General features: G+C 50.3%; 1 protein-coding gene across 3 annotated transcripts in view; it reads right to left on the reverse strand.

The window, feature by feature from the left end:
- The window catches only part of adcy3a (adenylate cyclase 3a), a 330,506-nt gene that overhangs the window by 23,935 nt on the left and 290,196 nt on the right, over positions 1–16,375 (reverse strand). Inside the window, exons 14-17 of one of the 3 annotated variants that reach the window (XM_085978736.1) lie at positions 15,246–15,327; positions 8,134–8,304; positions 4,083–4,229; positions 3,220–3,339 (exon numbers count right to left, since the gene is read on the reverse strand). In XM_085978736.1, the coding sequence (XP_085834862.1) occupies positions 3,220–3,339; positions 4,083–4,229; positions 8,134–8,304; positions 15,246–15,327 (520 nt within the window). The remainder of the gene's footprint in view (positions 1–3,219; positions 3,340–4,082; positions 4,230–8,133; positions 8,305–15,245; positions 15,328–16,375) is intronic. The other 2 variants (XM_085978744.1, XM_085978752.1) reach the window with 2 other exon arrangements.

Genomic DNA, 16,375 nt, shown 5'->3' on the forward strand with positions numbered 1-16,375 from the left:
ATTGCCCTTGTTACATGCACTTCTAATCTCTTGATTGATACAGTGCCCTACATTACCATTACTGTTTGGTGGCCTATACACAACTGCCACCAATGTTTTCCGCCCTTTGCTGTTTCTTAGCTCCACCCAAACTGATTCCAGTCCTACATCACGATCTGCCGAGCCAAGATCTTTTATCTCTACCGTACCGATCTCATCCCTTATTAACAGCGCTACGCCACCTCCTTTTCCTTTTTGTCTGTCCCCCGTGTGTGTGTGTGACCTCCCGTGTGTGTGTGTGTGACCTCCCGTGTGTGTGTGTGTGACCTCCCGTGTGTGTGTGTGTGACCTCCCGTGTGTGTGTGTGTGACATAGAAACATAGAAGATAGGAGCAGGAGTAGGCCATTCGGCCCCTCGAGCCTGCTCCGCCATTCAATGAGATCATGGCTGATCATCCAAATTCAGTGGAGTAGACAAAGGGGAACCGGTAGATGCGGTGTATTTGGATTTTTATAATGATAAACGGGTCTTTTCCAGGATGGCAGGCTGTGACTAGTGGGGTACCATAAGGATCGGTGCTTGGGCCCCAGCTATTCACAATCTATATCAATGATTTGGATGAGGGGACTAAATGTAACATTTCCAAATTTGCTGATGATACAAAGCTAGGTGGCAGTGTCAGTTGCGAAGAGGATGTGAAGAGGCTTCAAGGGGATCTCAACAGGCTCAGTGAGTGGGCGAGAACATGGCAGATGGAATATAATGTGGAGAAATGTGAAGTTATCCACTTTGGTAGAAAAAACAGAAAGGCAGAGTATTTCCTAAATGGTGAAAGATTGGGGAATGCAGATGCTCAAAGGGACACTAAAAGTGAATGTGCAGGTGCAGCAAGCCATTAGGAAGGCAAATGGTATGCTGGCCTTCATTACATAGAAACATAGAAGATAGGAGCAGGAGTAGGCCATTCGGCCCCTCGAGCCTGCTCCGCTATTCAATGCGATCATGGCTGATCATCCAAGTTCAATACCCGGTCACTGCTTTCTCCCCATACCCCTTGATCCCTTCAGTCTTAAGAAATACATCCAACTCCTTCTTGAATATATTTAATGAATTGGCCTCTACTGCCTTCTGTAGTAGAGAATTCCACAGGTTCACCACTCTCTGGGTGAAGAAATTCCTCCTCATTTCTGTCCTAAATGGCTTACTCCTTTATCCTTAGACTGTGACCCCTGGTTCTGGATTCCCCGACCATCGGGAACATCCTCCCTGCATCTAGTCTGTCCAGTCCTGCCAGAATTTTATAAGTTTCAATGAGATCCCCTCTCATTCTTCTAAACTCCAGCGAGTACAAGCCCAATCGACCCAATCTCTCCTCATACGTCATTCCTGCCATCCAAGGTATCAGCCTGGTGAATCTTCGCTGAACTCCTTCCATGGCAAGAACATCCTTCCTCAGATAAGGCGACCAGAACTGCACACAATACTCAAGATGTGGTCTCACCAAGGCCCTATACAACTGCAGCAAGACATCCTTGTTCCTGTACTCAAAGCCTCTTGCTATGAAAGCCAACATACCATTTGCCTTCTTAACCGCCTGCTGCACCTGCATGCTTACCTTCAGCGACTGGTGCACAAGGACACCCAGGTCTCGTTGCACTTCCCCTTCTCCCAATCTATTGCCATTCAGATAATAATCTGCCTTCCTGTTTTTGACACCAAAGTGGATGACTTCACATTTATCCACGTTATATTGCATCTGCCATGCTTCTGCCCAATCACCCAACCTGTCCAAATCATCCTGTAGTTTCTCGACATCCTCCTCACAGCATACACGTCCACCCAGCTTTGTGTCGTCTGCAAATTTGGAGATATTACATCTAGTTCCCTTGTCTAGATCATTAATATGTATTGTGAATAGCTGGGGTCCTAGGACCGATCCCTGCGGTACCCCACTAGTCACTGCCTGCCACTTGGAAAAAGACCCGTTTATTCCAACTCTTTGCTTTCTGTCTGCCAACCAGTTCTCTATCCAAGTCAATACCTTGCCCCTAATCCCATGTGCCTTAATTTTACATGCTAATCTCTAATTACAAGAGGATTTGAGTACAGGAGTAAAGAAGTCTTACTCCAATTATATAGGGTCTTGGTGAGACCACACCTGGAGTACTGTGTACAATTTTGGTCTCCTTACCCAGGGAAGGATATACTTGCCATAGAGGGAGTGCAACGAAGGTTTAGAAGATTGATTCCTGGGATGGCGGGACTGTCGTATGAGAAGAGATTGAGTAAACTAGGCCTGTATTCTCTTGAATTCAGAAGAACGAGAGGGGATCTCATTGAAGCATACAAAATGATTATAGGGCTTGATAGCGTGGATGCTGGGAGAATGTTTCCCTTGGCTGGGGAGTCTAGAACCAGGGGCCACAGCCTCAGGATAAAGGGTTGGCCATTCAGGTCTGAGATTAGAAGAAATTTCTTCACAGAGGGTGGTGAATTTTTGGAATTCGCTACCCCAGAGGGCTGTGGAGGCTCAGTCATTGGGTATATTCAAAACAGGAGTCGATAGATTTCTGACTAGTGAGGGCATCAAGGGATATGGCGATAGGGCCGGTGAATGGAGTTGAGGCAGAAGATCAGCCATGATCTCATTGAATGGCGGAGCAGGCTCGAAGGGCCGAATGGCCGACTCCTGCTCCTATTTCTTATGTTCTTATGTCACACATACACACACACACGGGAGATCTTGCACACGCACACACACGAGGTCACACATGGGAGGTCACACAAACACACACGGAAGGTCACACACAAACACGGGAGGTCACACAAACACACACGGGAGGTCACACACACATGGGAGGTCACACACACATGGGAGGTCACGCACACACGGGAGGTCACGCACACACACGGGAGGTCACGCACACACACGGGAGGTCACGCACACACACGGGAGGTCACGCACACACACACACGGGAGGTCACGCACACACACGCGGGAGGTCACGCACACACACGGGAGGTCACGCACACGTACACACGCAAACACACAGGCCACGCACACACACACACAGGTCATACACGGGAGGTGTCACGCATGCGAGGTCACACACACACATGCATGCCAGGTCACACACAGGCGGTCTCACACACGAGGTCACACACACACGTAACATGGGAGGACACACGGGAGGTCACACACACACACATGGGAGGTCACACACACACACACGGCTTACCTTGACAGTGCTGTTGTAGCTGCTGGGATTGGTATCTGGGATTAACCCGGATGCTGCCATATAGGTGCTGCCAATAGTCTTGATTTTGGTGATATTCCGGAACTGTGGCTCATCCAGTAACTGAGGAAGAGAGCAGAATGTGAAGCGGGCCAGGGGCTGAACATTAAACCACAGCTGGAGGCCCTCTGATTGGAGCCCTGAGACCCACTGACGGTGATCATTATTCCCTGGGATAGGGAGAGCTGAGCACAGGCTGATGGGGAGCCAGTCCAACTCATTCTGGGTTACAGAGATAGGGAGGGGCGAGGCCATGGAGGGATTTGAAAACAAGGATGAGTATTTTGAAATCGAGGCGTTGCTTAACCGGGAGCCAATGTAGGTCAGCGAGCACAGGGGTGATGGGCGAACGGGACTTGGTGCGAGTTAGGACACGGGCAGCCGAGTTTTGGATGACCTCAAGTTTACGTAGGTAGAATGTGGGAGGCCGGCCAGGAGTGCGTTGGAATAGTGGAGTCTAGAGGTAACAAAGACATGGATGAGGGTTTCAGCAGCAGATGAGCTGAGTCAAGGGCGGAGACAAGCGATGTTACGGAGGTGGAAATGGACGGTCTTAGTTATGCTGCGGATATGTGGTCGGAAGCTCATTTCAGGGTCAAATCTGACACCAAGGTTGTGAACAGTGTGGTTCAGCCTCAGACAGACGTTAGGGAGAGGGATGGAGTCAGTGGCTGGGAACTCAGTCTGTCACTCGCTTCTCATTCAGGTGACAAGTTTCCCGTCACCTCTCCTACTCTTTCATTGGCTGCTGTGTCCCTGGGTTTTGAGTACAGCTACAAATCAGGCAGGTTCAGACCACTACTTACACCATCAAAATCCGAGATTATTTCGTTGAGGAATCGCAGGCACTCAATACCCCCATTGTTAATACTCTCCTCGGTGTAGAAATCGGAGAAATTGGGGATCGATGCAAACATGACCCCAACCTCATCATACGACTGACTGTACAATTCCTGTAGGCGGGAAAATGTCAGAGAGAACATTTTAGTGACAGCTCCCAGAGCGGGGGTACGGACTGAGGGAAAGAGAGAGAGAGAGAGTGTGAGAGAGAGAGAGAGAGAGACAGTGTGAGAGAGAGAGAGAGAGTGTGAGAGAGAGTGTGAGAGAGAGAGAGAGAGAGAGAGACAGTGTGAGAGAGAGAGAGAGAGTGTGAGAGAGAGTGTGAGAGCGAGAGAGTGAGAGAATGTGAGAGAGAGACAGAGAGCGAGAGAGAGAGAGGGATGGGGGAGGGAGACAGAGGGACAGCGAGAATGTGAGAGAGAGAGAGAGAGGGATTTAGGAGAGTGGGAACATAAGAACATATGAAATAGGAGCAGGAATCGGCCATTTGGCCCCTCGAGCCTGCTCCGCCATTTAATGAGACCATGGCTGATCTGATCTTGGGCTCAACTCCACTTCCCTGCCCGCTCCCCATAACCCTCGACTCCCTTATTGTTCAAAACTCTGTCTATCTCCACCTTAAATATATTCAATGACTCCGCCTCCACAGCTCTCTCGATTAGAGAATTCCACAGATTCACGACCCTCAGAGAAGAAATTCCTCCTCATCTCAGTTTGAAATGGGCGACCCCTTATTCTGAAACTTATGCCCCCGAGTTCTAGATTCCCGCACGAGGGGAAACATCCTCTCAGCATCTACCCTGTCGAGCCCCCTCAGAATCTTATGTTTCAATAAGATCACCTCTCATTCTTCTAAACTCCAGTGAGTATAGGCCCAGCCTGCTCAACCTTTCTTCATAAGACAACCCCCTCATCTCCGGAATCAACCTCGTGAACCTTCTCTGAACTGCCTCGAATGCAAGTATATCCTTCCTTAAATAAGGAGACCAGAACTGTACGCAGTACTCCAGGTGTGGTCTCACCAACACCCTGTACAGTTGTAGCAGGACTTCCCTGCTTTTATACTCCAACCACTTTGCTATAAAGGCCAACATTCCATTTGCCTTCCTGATTACTTGCTGTACCTACATGCTAACTTTGTGTTTCATACACAAGGACCCCCAGGTCCCTCTGTACCGCAGCATTTTGTAATCTCTCTACATTTAAATACAAATTGTTTTTTTTATTTTTCTTACCAAAGTGGATAACCTCACATTTTCCCACAGTCCGTGTCCATATGCAGCAAGACCTGGACAACATTCAGACTTGGGCTGACAAGTGGCAAGTAACATTCGCACCACACAAGTGCCAGGCAATGACCATCTCCAACAAGCGAGACTCTAACCATCTCCCCTTGACATTCAATGGCATTACCATCGCTGAATCCCCCACTATCAACATCCTGGGGGTTACCATTGATCAGAAACTGAACTGGACCAGCCATATAAATACTGTGGCTACAAGAGCAGGCCAGAGGCTGGGTATTCTGCGGCGAGTGTCTCACCTCCTGACTCCCCAAAGCCTTTCCACCATCTACAAGGCACAAGTCAGGAGTGTGATGGAATACTCTCCACTTGCCTGGATGAGTGCAGCTCCAACAACACTCAAGAAGCTCGACACCATTCAGGATAAAGCAGCCCGCTTGATTGGCACTCCATCCACCTTCAACATTCACTCCCTCCACCACCGGCGCACTGTGGCTGCAGTGTGCACCATCTACAAGATGCACTGCAGCAACTCGCCAAAGCTCCTTCAACAGCACCTTCCAAACCCGCGACCTCTACCACTTAGAAGGACAAGGGCAGCAGACGCATGGGAACATCACCACCTACAAGTTCCCCTCCAAGCCACACACCATCCTGACTTGGACCTGTATCGCCGTTCCTTCACTGTCGCTGGGCCAAAATCCTGGAACTCCCTTCCTAACAGCATTGTGGGTGTACCTACACCATATGGACTGCAGCGGTTCAAGAAGGTGGCTCACCACCATCTTCTCAAGGGCAATTAGGGATGGGCACTAAATGCAGGCCTAGCCAGCGACGCCCACATCCCATCAATGAATTAAAAAAATTAAAAAAAATTATACTCCATCTGCCAAATGTTTGCCCACTCACTTAGCCTGTCTATTTCCCTTTGCAGATTCTGTGTGTCCTCTTCACAACTTGCTTTCCCACCTATCTTTGTGTCAGCAGCAAATTTGGCAACATTACACTCGGTCCCTTCATCCAAGTCAACAGACAGGGGGACAGAGAGAGAGAAGACAGAGAGAGGAACCGAGAGACAGAGAGAGAGGGACAGGGAGAGGAACCGAGAGACAGAGAGAGAGGGACCGAGAGACAGAGAGAGAGGGACAGGGAGAGGAACCGAGAGACAGAGAGAGAGGGACCGAGAGACAGAGAGAGACAGAGAGAGAGGGACAGAGAGAGAAACCGAGAGACAGAGAGAGAGGGACAGGGAGAGGAACCGAGAGACAGAGAGAGAAGACAGAGAGAGGAACCGAGAGACAGAGAGGGACAGGGAGAGGAACCGAGAGACAGAGAGAGAGGGACAGGGAGAGGAACCGAGAGACAGAGAGAGAGGGACTGAGAGACAGAGAGAGAGGGACAGGGAGAGGAACCGAGAGACAGAGAGAGAGGGACCGAGAGACAGAGAGAGACAGAGAGAGAGGGACAGAGAGAGAAACCGAGAGACAGAGAGAGAGGGACAGGGAGAGGAACCGAGAGACAGAGAGAGAAGACAGAGAGAGGAACCGAGAGACAGAGAGGGACAGGGAGAGGAACCGAGAGACAGAGAGAGAGGGACAGGGAGAGGAACCGAGAGACAGAGAGAGAGGGACAGGGAGAGGAACCGAGAGACAGAGAGGGACAGGGAGAGGAACCGAGAGACAGAGAGAGAGGGACCGAGAGACAGAGAGAGAGGGACAGGGAGAGGAACCGAGAGACAGAGAGAGAGGGACCGAGAGACAGAGAGAGACAGAGAGGGACAGAGAGAGAAACCGAGAGACAGAGAGAGAGGGACAGGGAGAGGAACCGAGAGACAGAGAGAGAAGACAGAGAGAGGAACCGAGAGACAGAGAGAGAGGGACCGAGAGAGAGAGGGAGGGACCGAGAGACAGAGAGAGAGGGACAGGGAGAGGAACCGAGAGACAGAGAGAGAGGGACCGAGAGACAGAGAGAGACAGAGAGAGAGGGACAGAGAGAGAAACCGAGAGACAGAGAGAGAGGGACAGGGAGAGGAACCGAGAGACAGAGAGAGAGGGACAGGGAGAGGAACCGAGAGACAGAGAGGGACAGGGAGAGGAACCGAGAGACAGAGAGAGAGGGACCGAGAGACAGAGAGAGAGGGACAGGGAGAGGAACCGAGAGACAGAGAGAGAGGGACCGAGAGACAGAGAGAGACAGAGAGGGACAGAGAGAGAAACCGAGAGACAGAGAGAGAGGGACAGGGAGAGGAACCGAGAGACAGAGAGAGAAGACAGAGAGAGGAACCGAGAGACAGAGAGAGAGGGACCGAGAGAGAGAGGGAGGGACCGAGAGACAGAGAGAGAGGGACAGGGAGAGGAACCGAGAGACAGAGAGAGAGGGACCGAGAGACAGAGAGAGACAGAGAGAGAGGGACAGAGAGAGAAACCGAGAGACAGAGAGAGAGGGACAGGGAGAGGAACCGAGAGACAGAGAGAGAAGACAGAGAGAGGAACCGAGAGACAGAGAGGGACCGAGAGAGAGAGGGAGGGACCGAGAGACAGAGAGAGAGGGATAGGGAGAGGAACCGAGAGACAGAGAGGGACCGAGAGACAGAGAGAGAGGGACAGGGAGAGAGAGAATGTGGGAGGGAGAGAGGGACAGGGAGAGAGGGAGAGACGGACCGAGAGACAGAGAGAGAGGGACAGGGAGAGAGAGAATGTGGGAGGGAGGGAGAGAGAGAATGTGGGAGGGAGGGAGGGACAGGGAGAGAGAGAATGAGAGAAATAAACAGGACCTCGTCAATCACCTCATCTCGTTTCTTGGAGCCGAGGAAGTGTCGAGCGACGTGCTCCGGTAACATGTTGGTGACGAGAGCTTCGTTCCATCGCCGCATCTCATAAACTCGCTCCTTCTGCTCGTGAACATCGATCTTCCACATGAACAGAGTCCGTGCCAACTTCTCCACCTGAGGGGGAGCCTCGGTATTAATGGGAGCAATAAAGTGCGGGGGAGTAATACTCTGCTGTAATACTCAGCACCGAGTCCCCCTGCCCATTCCTGATATACAACAGTCTGCATCTCCAGTCCCAGTGGGGTCGAGGCACTGAGGTACACAGAGATCCCACTCTGAAACATCCCTTAGTCAGACCGCACCTGGACACTGGGTTCCGTTCCGGGCCCCTCACCTCGGGAAGGATATCCTGGCCTCGGAGGGGGAGCAGCGCGGATTCACCACAATGATACCGGGGTTTAGGGGGTTAAATTACGAGGACAGGTTGCACAGACTGGGCTTGTATTCCCTCGAGTGTAGAAGATTGAGGGGTGATCTAATCGAGGTGTTTAAGATGATTCAAGGATTTCATTGGGTAAATAGAAAGAAACTATTTCCTCTGGTGGGGGGAGTCCAGAACAAGGGGGCAGAACCTTAAAACTAGAGCCAGGCCGTTCAGGGGTGATGTCAGGAAGCACGTCTTCACACAAAGGGTGGTGGAAACCTGGAACTCCCTCCCCCAAAAAGCTGTGGGTGCTGAGGGTCAATTGAAAATGTTGTTGGGTTAAGGGTCAAGGGATATGGAGCAAAGGCGGGAAATGATCTAACTGAATGGCAGAACAGGCTCGAGGGGCTGAATGGCCTCCTGTTGCTGTATAACTGACTCGTGGGGCTGAATGGCCTCCTCCTGTTCCTGTGTAACAGTCTCGAGGGACTGAATGGGCCTCCTCCTGTTCCTGTGTAACAGTCTCGAGGGACTGAATGGGCCTCCTCCTGTTCCTGTGTAACAGTCTCGAAGGGCTGAATGGGCCTCCTCCTGTTCCTGTGTAACAGACTCGAGGGGCTGAATGGGCCTCCTCCTGTTCCTGTGTAACAGACTCGAGGGGCTGAATGGGCCTCCTCCTGTTCCTGTGTAACAGTCTCGAAGGGCTGAATGGGCCTCCTCCTGTTCCTGTGTAACAGACTCGAGGGGCTGAATGGGCCTCCTCCTGTTCCTGTGTAACAGGCTCGAGGGACTGAATGGGCCTCCTCCTGTTCCTGTGTAACAGACTCGAGGGGCTGAATGGCCTCCTCCTGTTCCTGTGTAACAGGCTCGACGGGCTGAATGGCCTCCTCCTGTTCCTGTGTAACAGGCTCGAGGGGCTGAATGGCCTCCTCCTGTTCCAGTGTAACAGGCTCGAGGGGCTGAATGGCCTCCTCCTGTTCCTGTGTAACAGGCTCAAGGGACTGAATGGCCTCCTCCTGTTCCTGTGTAACAGGCTCGAGGTGCTGAATGGCCTCCTCCTGTTCCTGCGTAACAGGCTCGAGGGGCTGAATGACCTCCTCCTGCTCCTGTGTAACAGGCTCGAGGGACTGAATGGCGGAGTAGGCTCAAGGGGCTGAATGGCCTCCTCCTATTCCTGTGTTCCTCACTGACGAGTTAGATTTGATTGCACAGGGCTAGATTGGTCAGCTACATTAAAGTTCCTTTGCTTGAGGCCTGGGACTTGATGACACCAAGTGTTGAGGTTAATAGAATCAGTTTAAGGGCCTGGCTGGGGTCCTGGTCCGAGTCCCAATGCGTGAAGAGCTAGTGAACGGAGCCCAGCATAGAAGAGGTGAGATATCCTGCACCAGGCATCACCCCAGAGCGCGCTGACCTACATTGGCACCCATCGCCTGCAATTTAAAACTCTCACCCTCCTGTTTCAATCCCTCCGTGGCCTTATCCCTCTCTATCTCGAGTTCTAAAACCCTCCCCTGAACTCTCCATTCCTCAGACTCCTTCTCTTCGCTTCCTTTACCCCACCATTGGTGGCTGTGCCATCAGCTGCCTGGGTTCCACTCCTCCGCCTCTCCCCTTCAAGAGCCGTCTTTTGAACATGGAGGGAAGAAGCACTTCCCTCACCCAATACCCACACACTCCAGGAAGGGACACTGATAGCCCGACCCAGGGTACTGAGACTAAAGGGGCAGCCGGGACTGATGTCAGCTGACTAAGCAAAGGCCAGGGCTTGGGACTGCCTCCCCAGTGTGAACCTGTCCCTCACTAAGCGGAAGAGGGGCTAATTTTGTGAACAAGTCTGACATCGGAACAGAGGACTTGCTGGATGTATAAAGACCAAAGTCCATCGAGTTTGCCTTCTACCATTCCCAATAATCACATAATACAACGATAATGGAGTTGTTGATTAATCACAACGATCAATCTCTATCAATGAGTCTACAACAGACCCAGACATGAGGCGAGGAAAACCCCCAGTGGTGGAGAGTTTGGGAACCAGAGGTCCAAAGTCACCTGTTCCTCCCGAGCAGGCTACATAAGAACATATAAAATAGGAGCAGGAGTCGGCCATTTGGCCCTTTAAGGCCGCTCCGCCATTTAATAAGATCATGGCTGATCTTCTACCTCATTTCCACTTTCCTGCACTATCCCCATATCCCCTCGATTCCCTTAATATTCAAAAATCTATCGATCTCTGTCTTGAATATACTCAACGACTGAGCCTCCACAGCCCTCTGGGGTAGAGAATTCCAAAGATTCACCGCCCACTGAGTGAAGAAATTTCTCCTCATCTCAGTCCTAAATGGCCGACCCCTTATTCTGAGACTGTGACCCCTGGTTCTAGACTCCCCCGCCAGGGGAAACACCCTCCCTGCATCTACCCTGTCAAGCCCTGTGAGAATTTTGTATGTTTCAATGAGATCACCTCTCATTCTTCTAAACTCTGGAGAATATAGGCCTAGTCTACTCAATCTCTCCTCATAGGACAATCCCCCCATCCCAGGAATCAGTCTGGTGAACCTTCGTTGCACTCCCTCTATGGCAAGTCTATCCTTCCATAGAAACATAGAAGATAGGAGCAGGAGTAGGCCATTCAGTGCCTCGAGCCTGCTCCGCCATTCAATGCGATCATGGCTGATCATCCAAATTCAGTACCCTGTCCCTGCTTTCTCCCCATATCCCTTTAGCCTTCAGAAATATATCTAACTCCTTCTTGAATATATTTAATGAATTGGCCTCCACTGCCTTCTGTGGTAGAGAATTCCACAGGTTCACCACTCTCTGGGTGAAGAAATTCCTCCTAATTTCTGTCCTAAATGGCTTACCCCTTATCCTTAGACTGTGACCCCTGGTTCTGGACTCCCCGACCATCGGGAACATCCTTCCTGCATCTAGTCTGTCTAGTCCTGTCAGAATTTTATAAGTTTCAATGAGATCCCCTCTCATTCTTCTAAACTTCAGCGAGTATAAGCCCAATCGACCCAATCTCTCCTCATACGTCATTCCTGCCATCCCAGGTATCAGCCTGGTGAATCTTCGCTGAACTCCTTCCATGGCAAGAACATCCTTCCTCAGATAAGGTAACCAAAACTGTACACAATACTCAAGATGTGGTCTCACCAAGGCCCTGTACAACTGCAGCAAGACATCCTTGTTCCTGTACTCAAACCCTCTTGCTACGAAGGCCATCATACCATTTGCCTTCTTAACCGCCTGCTGCACCTGCATGCTTACCTTCAGCGACTGGTGCACAAGGACACCCAGGTCTCGTTGCACTTCCCCTTCTCCCAATCTATTGCCATTCAGATAATAATCTGCCTTCCTGTTTTTACCACCAAAGTGGATAACCTCGCATTTATCCACGTTATATTGCATCTGCCATGCTTCTGCCCAATCACCCAACCTGTCCAAATCATCCTGGAGTTTCTCGGCATCCTCCTCACAGCACACACGCCCACCCAGCTTTGTGTCGTCTGCAAACTTGGAGATATTACATCTAGTTCCCTTGTCTAGATCATTAATATATATTGTGAATAGCTGGGGTCCAAGGACCGATCCCTGCGGTACCCCACTAGTCACTGCCTGCCACTCGGAAAAAGCCGTTTATTCCAACTCTTTGCTTTCTCTCTGCCAACCATTTCTCTATCCAAGTCAATACCTTGCCCCCAATCCCATGTGCCTTAACTTTACACGCTAATCTCTTATGCGGGACCTTATCGAAAGCCTTCTGAAAGTCCAAATACGCCACATCCACTGGTTCTCCCTTATCTATTTTACCAGTTACATCCTCACAAAATTCCAGTAGATTAGTCAAGCACGATTTACCTTTTGTAAATCCATGTTGACTTTGTCCGATCCTGTCACTGCTTTCCAAGTGCTCTGCTATTACATCTTTTATAATGGACTCTAGCATTTTCCCCACTACCAATGTCAGGCTTACCGGTCTATAATTCCCCCTTTTCTCTCTACCACCTTTTTTAAATAGTGGGGTAACATTAGCTACCCTCCAATCCATGGGAACTGTTCCAGATTCCATCGAATGCTGGAAGATGATCAGCAATGCATCTACTATTTCTAGGGCCACTTCCTTAAGTACCCTAGGATGTAGATTATCAGGCCCTGGGGATTTATCGGCCTTCAATCCCGTCAATTTCCCTAACACCATGTCCCAACAAATACTGATTTCTTTCAATTCCTCCCTTTCATCAGACCCTATGTTCTTCGACATCTCTGGGAGGTTATTTGTGTCCTCCTTTGTGAAGACAGAACCAAAATATGTATTTAATTGGTCTGCCATTTCTTTGTTCCCCATTATAAACCTACACTTGACTTCACCAATCTTTTTCTCTTCACATATCTATAAAAGCTTTTACAGTCAGTTTTTATGTTCCCTGCAAGCTTACTCTCATATTCTATTTTTCCCTTCTTAATTAATCCCTTTGTCCTCCTTTGTTGAATCCTAAACTGCTCCCAATCCTCAGGTTTACTGCTTTTTCTGGCCAATTTATATGTCCTCTCCTTGGATCTTATGCTATCCCTAATTTCCCTTGTTAGCCACGGTTGAGTCACCTTTTTTGTTTTATTTTTATGCCAAACTGGGATGAACAAATTCTGTAGCTCATCCATGCGGTCTTTGAATGTTTGCCATTGCCTATCCACCGTCAACCCTTTGAGTGACATTCCCCAATCAATCCTACCCAACTCGCGCCTCATACCATCGTAGTTTCCTTTATTTAAATTCAGGACCCTAGTCTCTGAGTCAACTACTTCACTCTCCATCTTAATGAAGAATTCTATTATATTATGATCGCTCCGACCCAAGGGGCCTCGTACAACAAGATTGTTAATTAATCCTTTCTCATTACATAATACCCAGTCTAAGATGGCCTGATCTCTAGTTGGTTCCTCGACATATTGGTCCAGGAAACCATCCTGTAAACACTCCAGGAATTCCTCCTCCACAGTATTGTTACTAATTTGGTTAGCCCAATCTATATGTAGATTAAAGTCACCCATGATGACTGCTGTGCCCTTATTGCACGCTTCTCTAATTTCCCTTTTAATGCCATCCCCAACCTCCGCATTACTGTTTGGAGGTCTATATACCACTCCCACTAACGTTTTCTGCCCCATGGTATTTCTCCGTTCTACCCATACAGATTCCACATCATCAGAGCTAATATCCTTCCTTACAATTGTGTTAATCCCCTCTTTAACCAGCAATGCTACCCCACCTCCCTTTCCTTTTTGCCTATCTTTCCTGAATATTCCTTAGGTAAGGAGAACAAAACTGCAGATGTTACTCCAGGTGTGGTTTTACCAGGGCCCTATATAATTGCAGTAAGATGTCTTTACTCTTACACACAAATCATCTTGTAAAAAAGGCCAACATACCATTTGCTTTCCTAATTACTTGCTGTACCTGCATGCTAACTTTTCGTGATTTGTGTACAAGGACACCCAGATCCCTCTGAACACCATTTCCCAATCTCTCACCATTTAAAAAATACTCTGCTTTTCTATTCTTCCTACCAAAGTGGATAACTTCACATTTCTCCATATTATATTCCATTTGCCATGTTCTTGCCCACTCACTTAGTCTGTCTATATCCCCTTGAAGCCTCCTTGCATCCTCCTCACAACTTACATCCCCACCCAGCTTTGTATCATCAGCAGACTTGGATATATTACATTTGGTCCCCTCATCCAAATCATTGATATAGATTGTGAATAGCTGAGGCCCAAGCACTGATCCTTGCGGTACCCCACTAGTTACAGCCCGGCAACCCGAAAATGACACATTTATTCCTACTCTCTGTTTTCTGTCCATTAACCAATCCTCAATCCATGCTAGTATATTACCCCCAATCCCATGAGCCCTAATTTTGTTCAATAACCTCTTGTGTGGCACCTTATCAAATGCCTTCTGAAAATCCAAATACACCACATCCACTGGTTCCCCCTCATCTATTCTGCTAATTACAACCTCAAAATTTGTCAAACACAATTTTCTTTTTATAAATCCGTGTTGACTTTGCCCAATCCTATTATTATTTTCTAAGTGCCCTTTAACCGCGTCCTTAATAATAGATTCTAGCATTTCCCTACTACTGATGTCAGGCTAACTGGTCTGTAGTTCCCCGTTTTCTCTCTCACTCCTTTCTTAAATAGCGGGGTTACATTTGCTACCTTCCAATCCATGGGAACCGTTCCAGAATCAATGGAATTTTGGAAAATGACAACCAATGCATCCACTATCTCTATAGCCACCTCTTTCAAAACCCAATACTCCCCACACGTCATGGCTCAAATCACTCAGATACTGGAGCACAAAATGTGATCTTCTGACCAGACTCCTCTACACTGGAAGAGTCCGAACACGGGCCCCCCCTCCCTGCGCCCCAGCAGCCCCGCCCCCTACCCCGGACCCCCCCTCCCGTCCCAGCACCCTACCCCGGACCCCCTCCTCCCCCCGCCCCAGCACCCTACCCCGGACCCACCCGCCCCTCCCCAGCACCCTACCCCGAACCCCCCCCCCCTCCCCAGCACCCTACCCCGGACCGCCCCCCCTCCCCCCCTGCCCCAGCACCCTACCCCGGACCCCCCTCCCCCCACCCCAGCCCCTCCACAGACCTGACACGGCAACACTTACATGTCGAGTGAAATAGTAAAAACTCATCATCATGACGAAGATCATGGCCACCATGGAGAACCGGGACGGCACCACCAGCGGTCTGTGGAAACAAACAGAGGCGTGAGGCCAATCCCCACCACTAGACACTGGCAGGTTCAGGGTCAGACAGACAGTCAGGGTCAGTCAGTCAGGGTCAGACAGACAGTCAGTGTCGGTCGGTCGGTCGGTCAGTCAGGGTCGGTCAGTCAGGGTCAGACAGACAGTCAGTGTCGGTCGGTCGGTCGGTCGGTCGGTCGGTCGGTCGGTCGGTCAGACAGCCAGGGTCGGTCGGTCGGTCGGTCAGTCAGTCGGTCGGTCGGTCGGTCGGTCAGACAGCCAGGGTCGGTCAGTCAGGGTCAGACAGACAGTCAGGTCGGTCGGTCGGTCGGTCGGTCGGTCGGTCGGTCGGTCGGTCGGTCGGTCGGTCAGACAGCCAGGGTCGGTCGGTCGGTCGGTCGGTCAGTCAGTCAGTCAGTCGGTCGGTCGGTCGGTCGGTCAGACAGTCAGGGTCGGTCAGTCAGGGTCAGACAGACAGTCAGTGTCGGTCGGTCGGTCGGTCAGTCAGTCAGACAGTCAGGGTCAGTCGGGCAGACAGTCGGTCAGCACTCTGAGCTACTCCCAATCCCGCTCAAGGCTAAACCTTCCGACTCGGCTGTGTTTCATTTCTGTCTTGTGGTGAATTTATTTACTGATTCTGCGGCTGTGGCCGTTGCTGGCAAGGCCGGCATTTATTGCCCACCCTCTTTTCCCCACATGACCATCCCACTCCAGCACCTTGCCTCTCTACTTTGTTCCTTCCAATCGATTCCCCGCTTGCCCGTACCCATGCCCCAGGCTCGAGGCCCCCCTTGAATGAGCCAGCAGCCTCCCTGCTGTCTGACTGTCTGACCCGGTATCCTCTGCTACACTCACTGCCACATCCATCACTGACTCTCCCGGAGCAGCAACTCACACAGGCCATCCTCGGGATGTGGGAGTCGCTGGCAAGGCCGGCAATTATTGCCCATCCCTAGTTGCCCTGAGAAGGTGGTGGTGAGCCTTTTTGAACCGCTCATCGTGGTTTGATAAAAACTGAGTGGCTTGTTGGGTCACATTGGAGGGCAATTAAG

The sequence above is a fragment of the Somniosus microcephalus genome, chromosome 3, assembly GCF_052327205.1.
Source record: "Somniosus microcephalus isolate GS21.2 chromosome 3, FLI_Smic_1.0, whole genome shotgun sequence".
Classification (NCBI taxonomy): domain Eukaryota; kingdom Metazoa; phylum Chordata; class Chondrichthyes; order Squaliformes; family Somniosidae; genus Somniosus; species Somniosus microcephalus.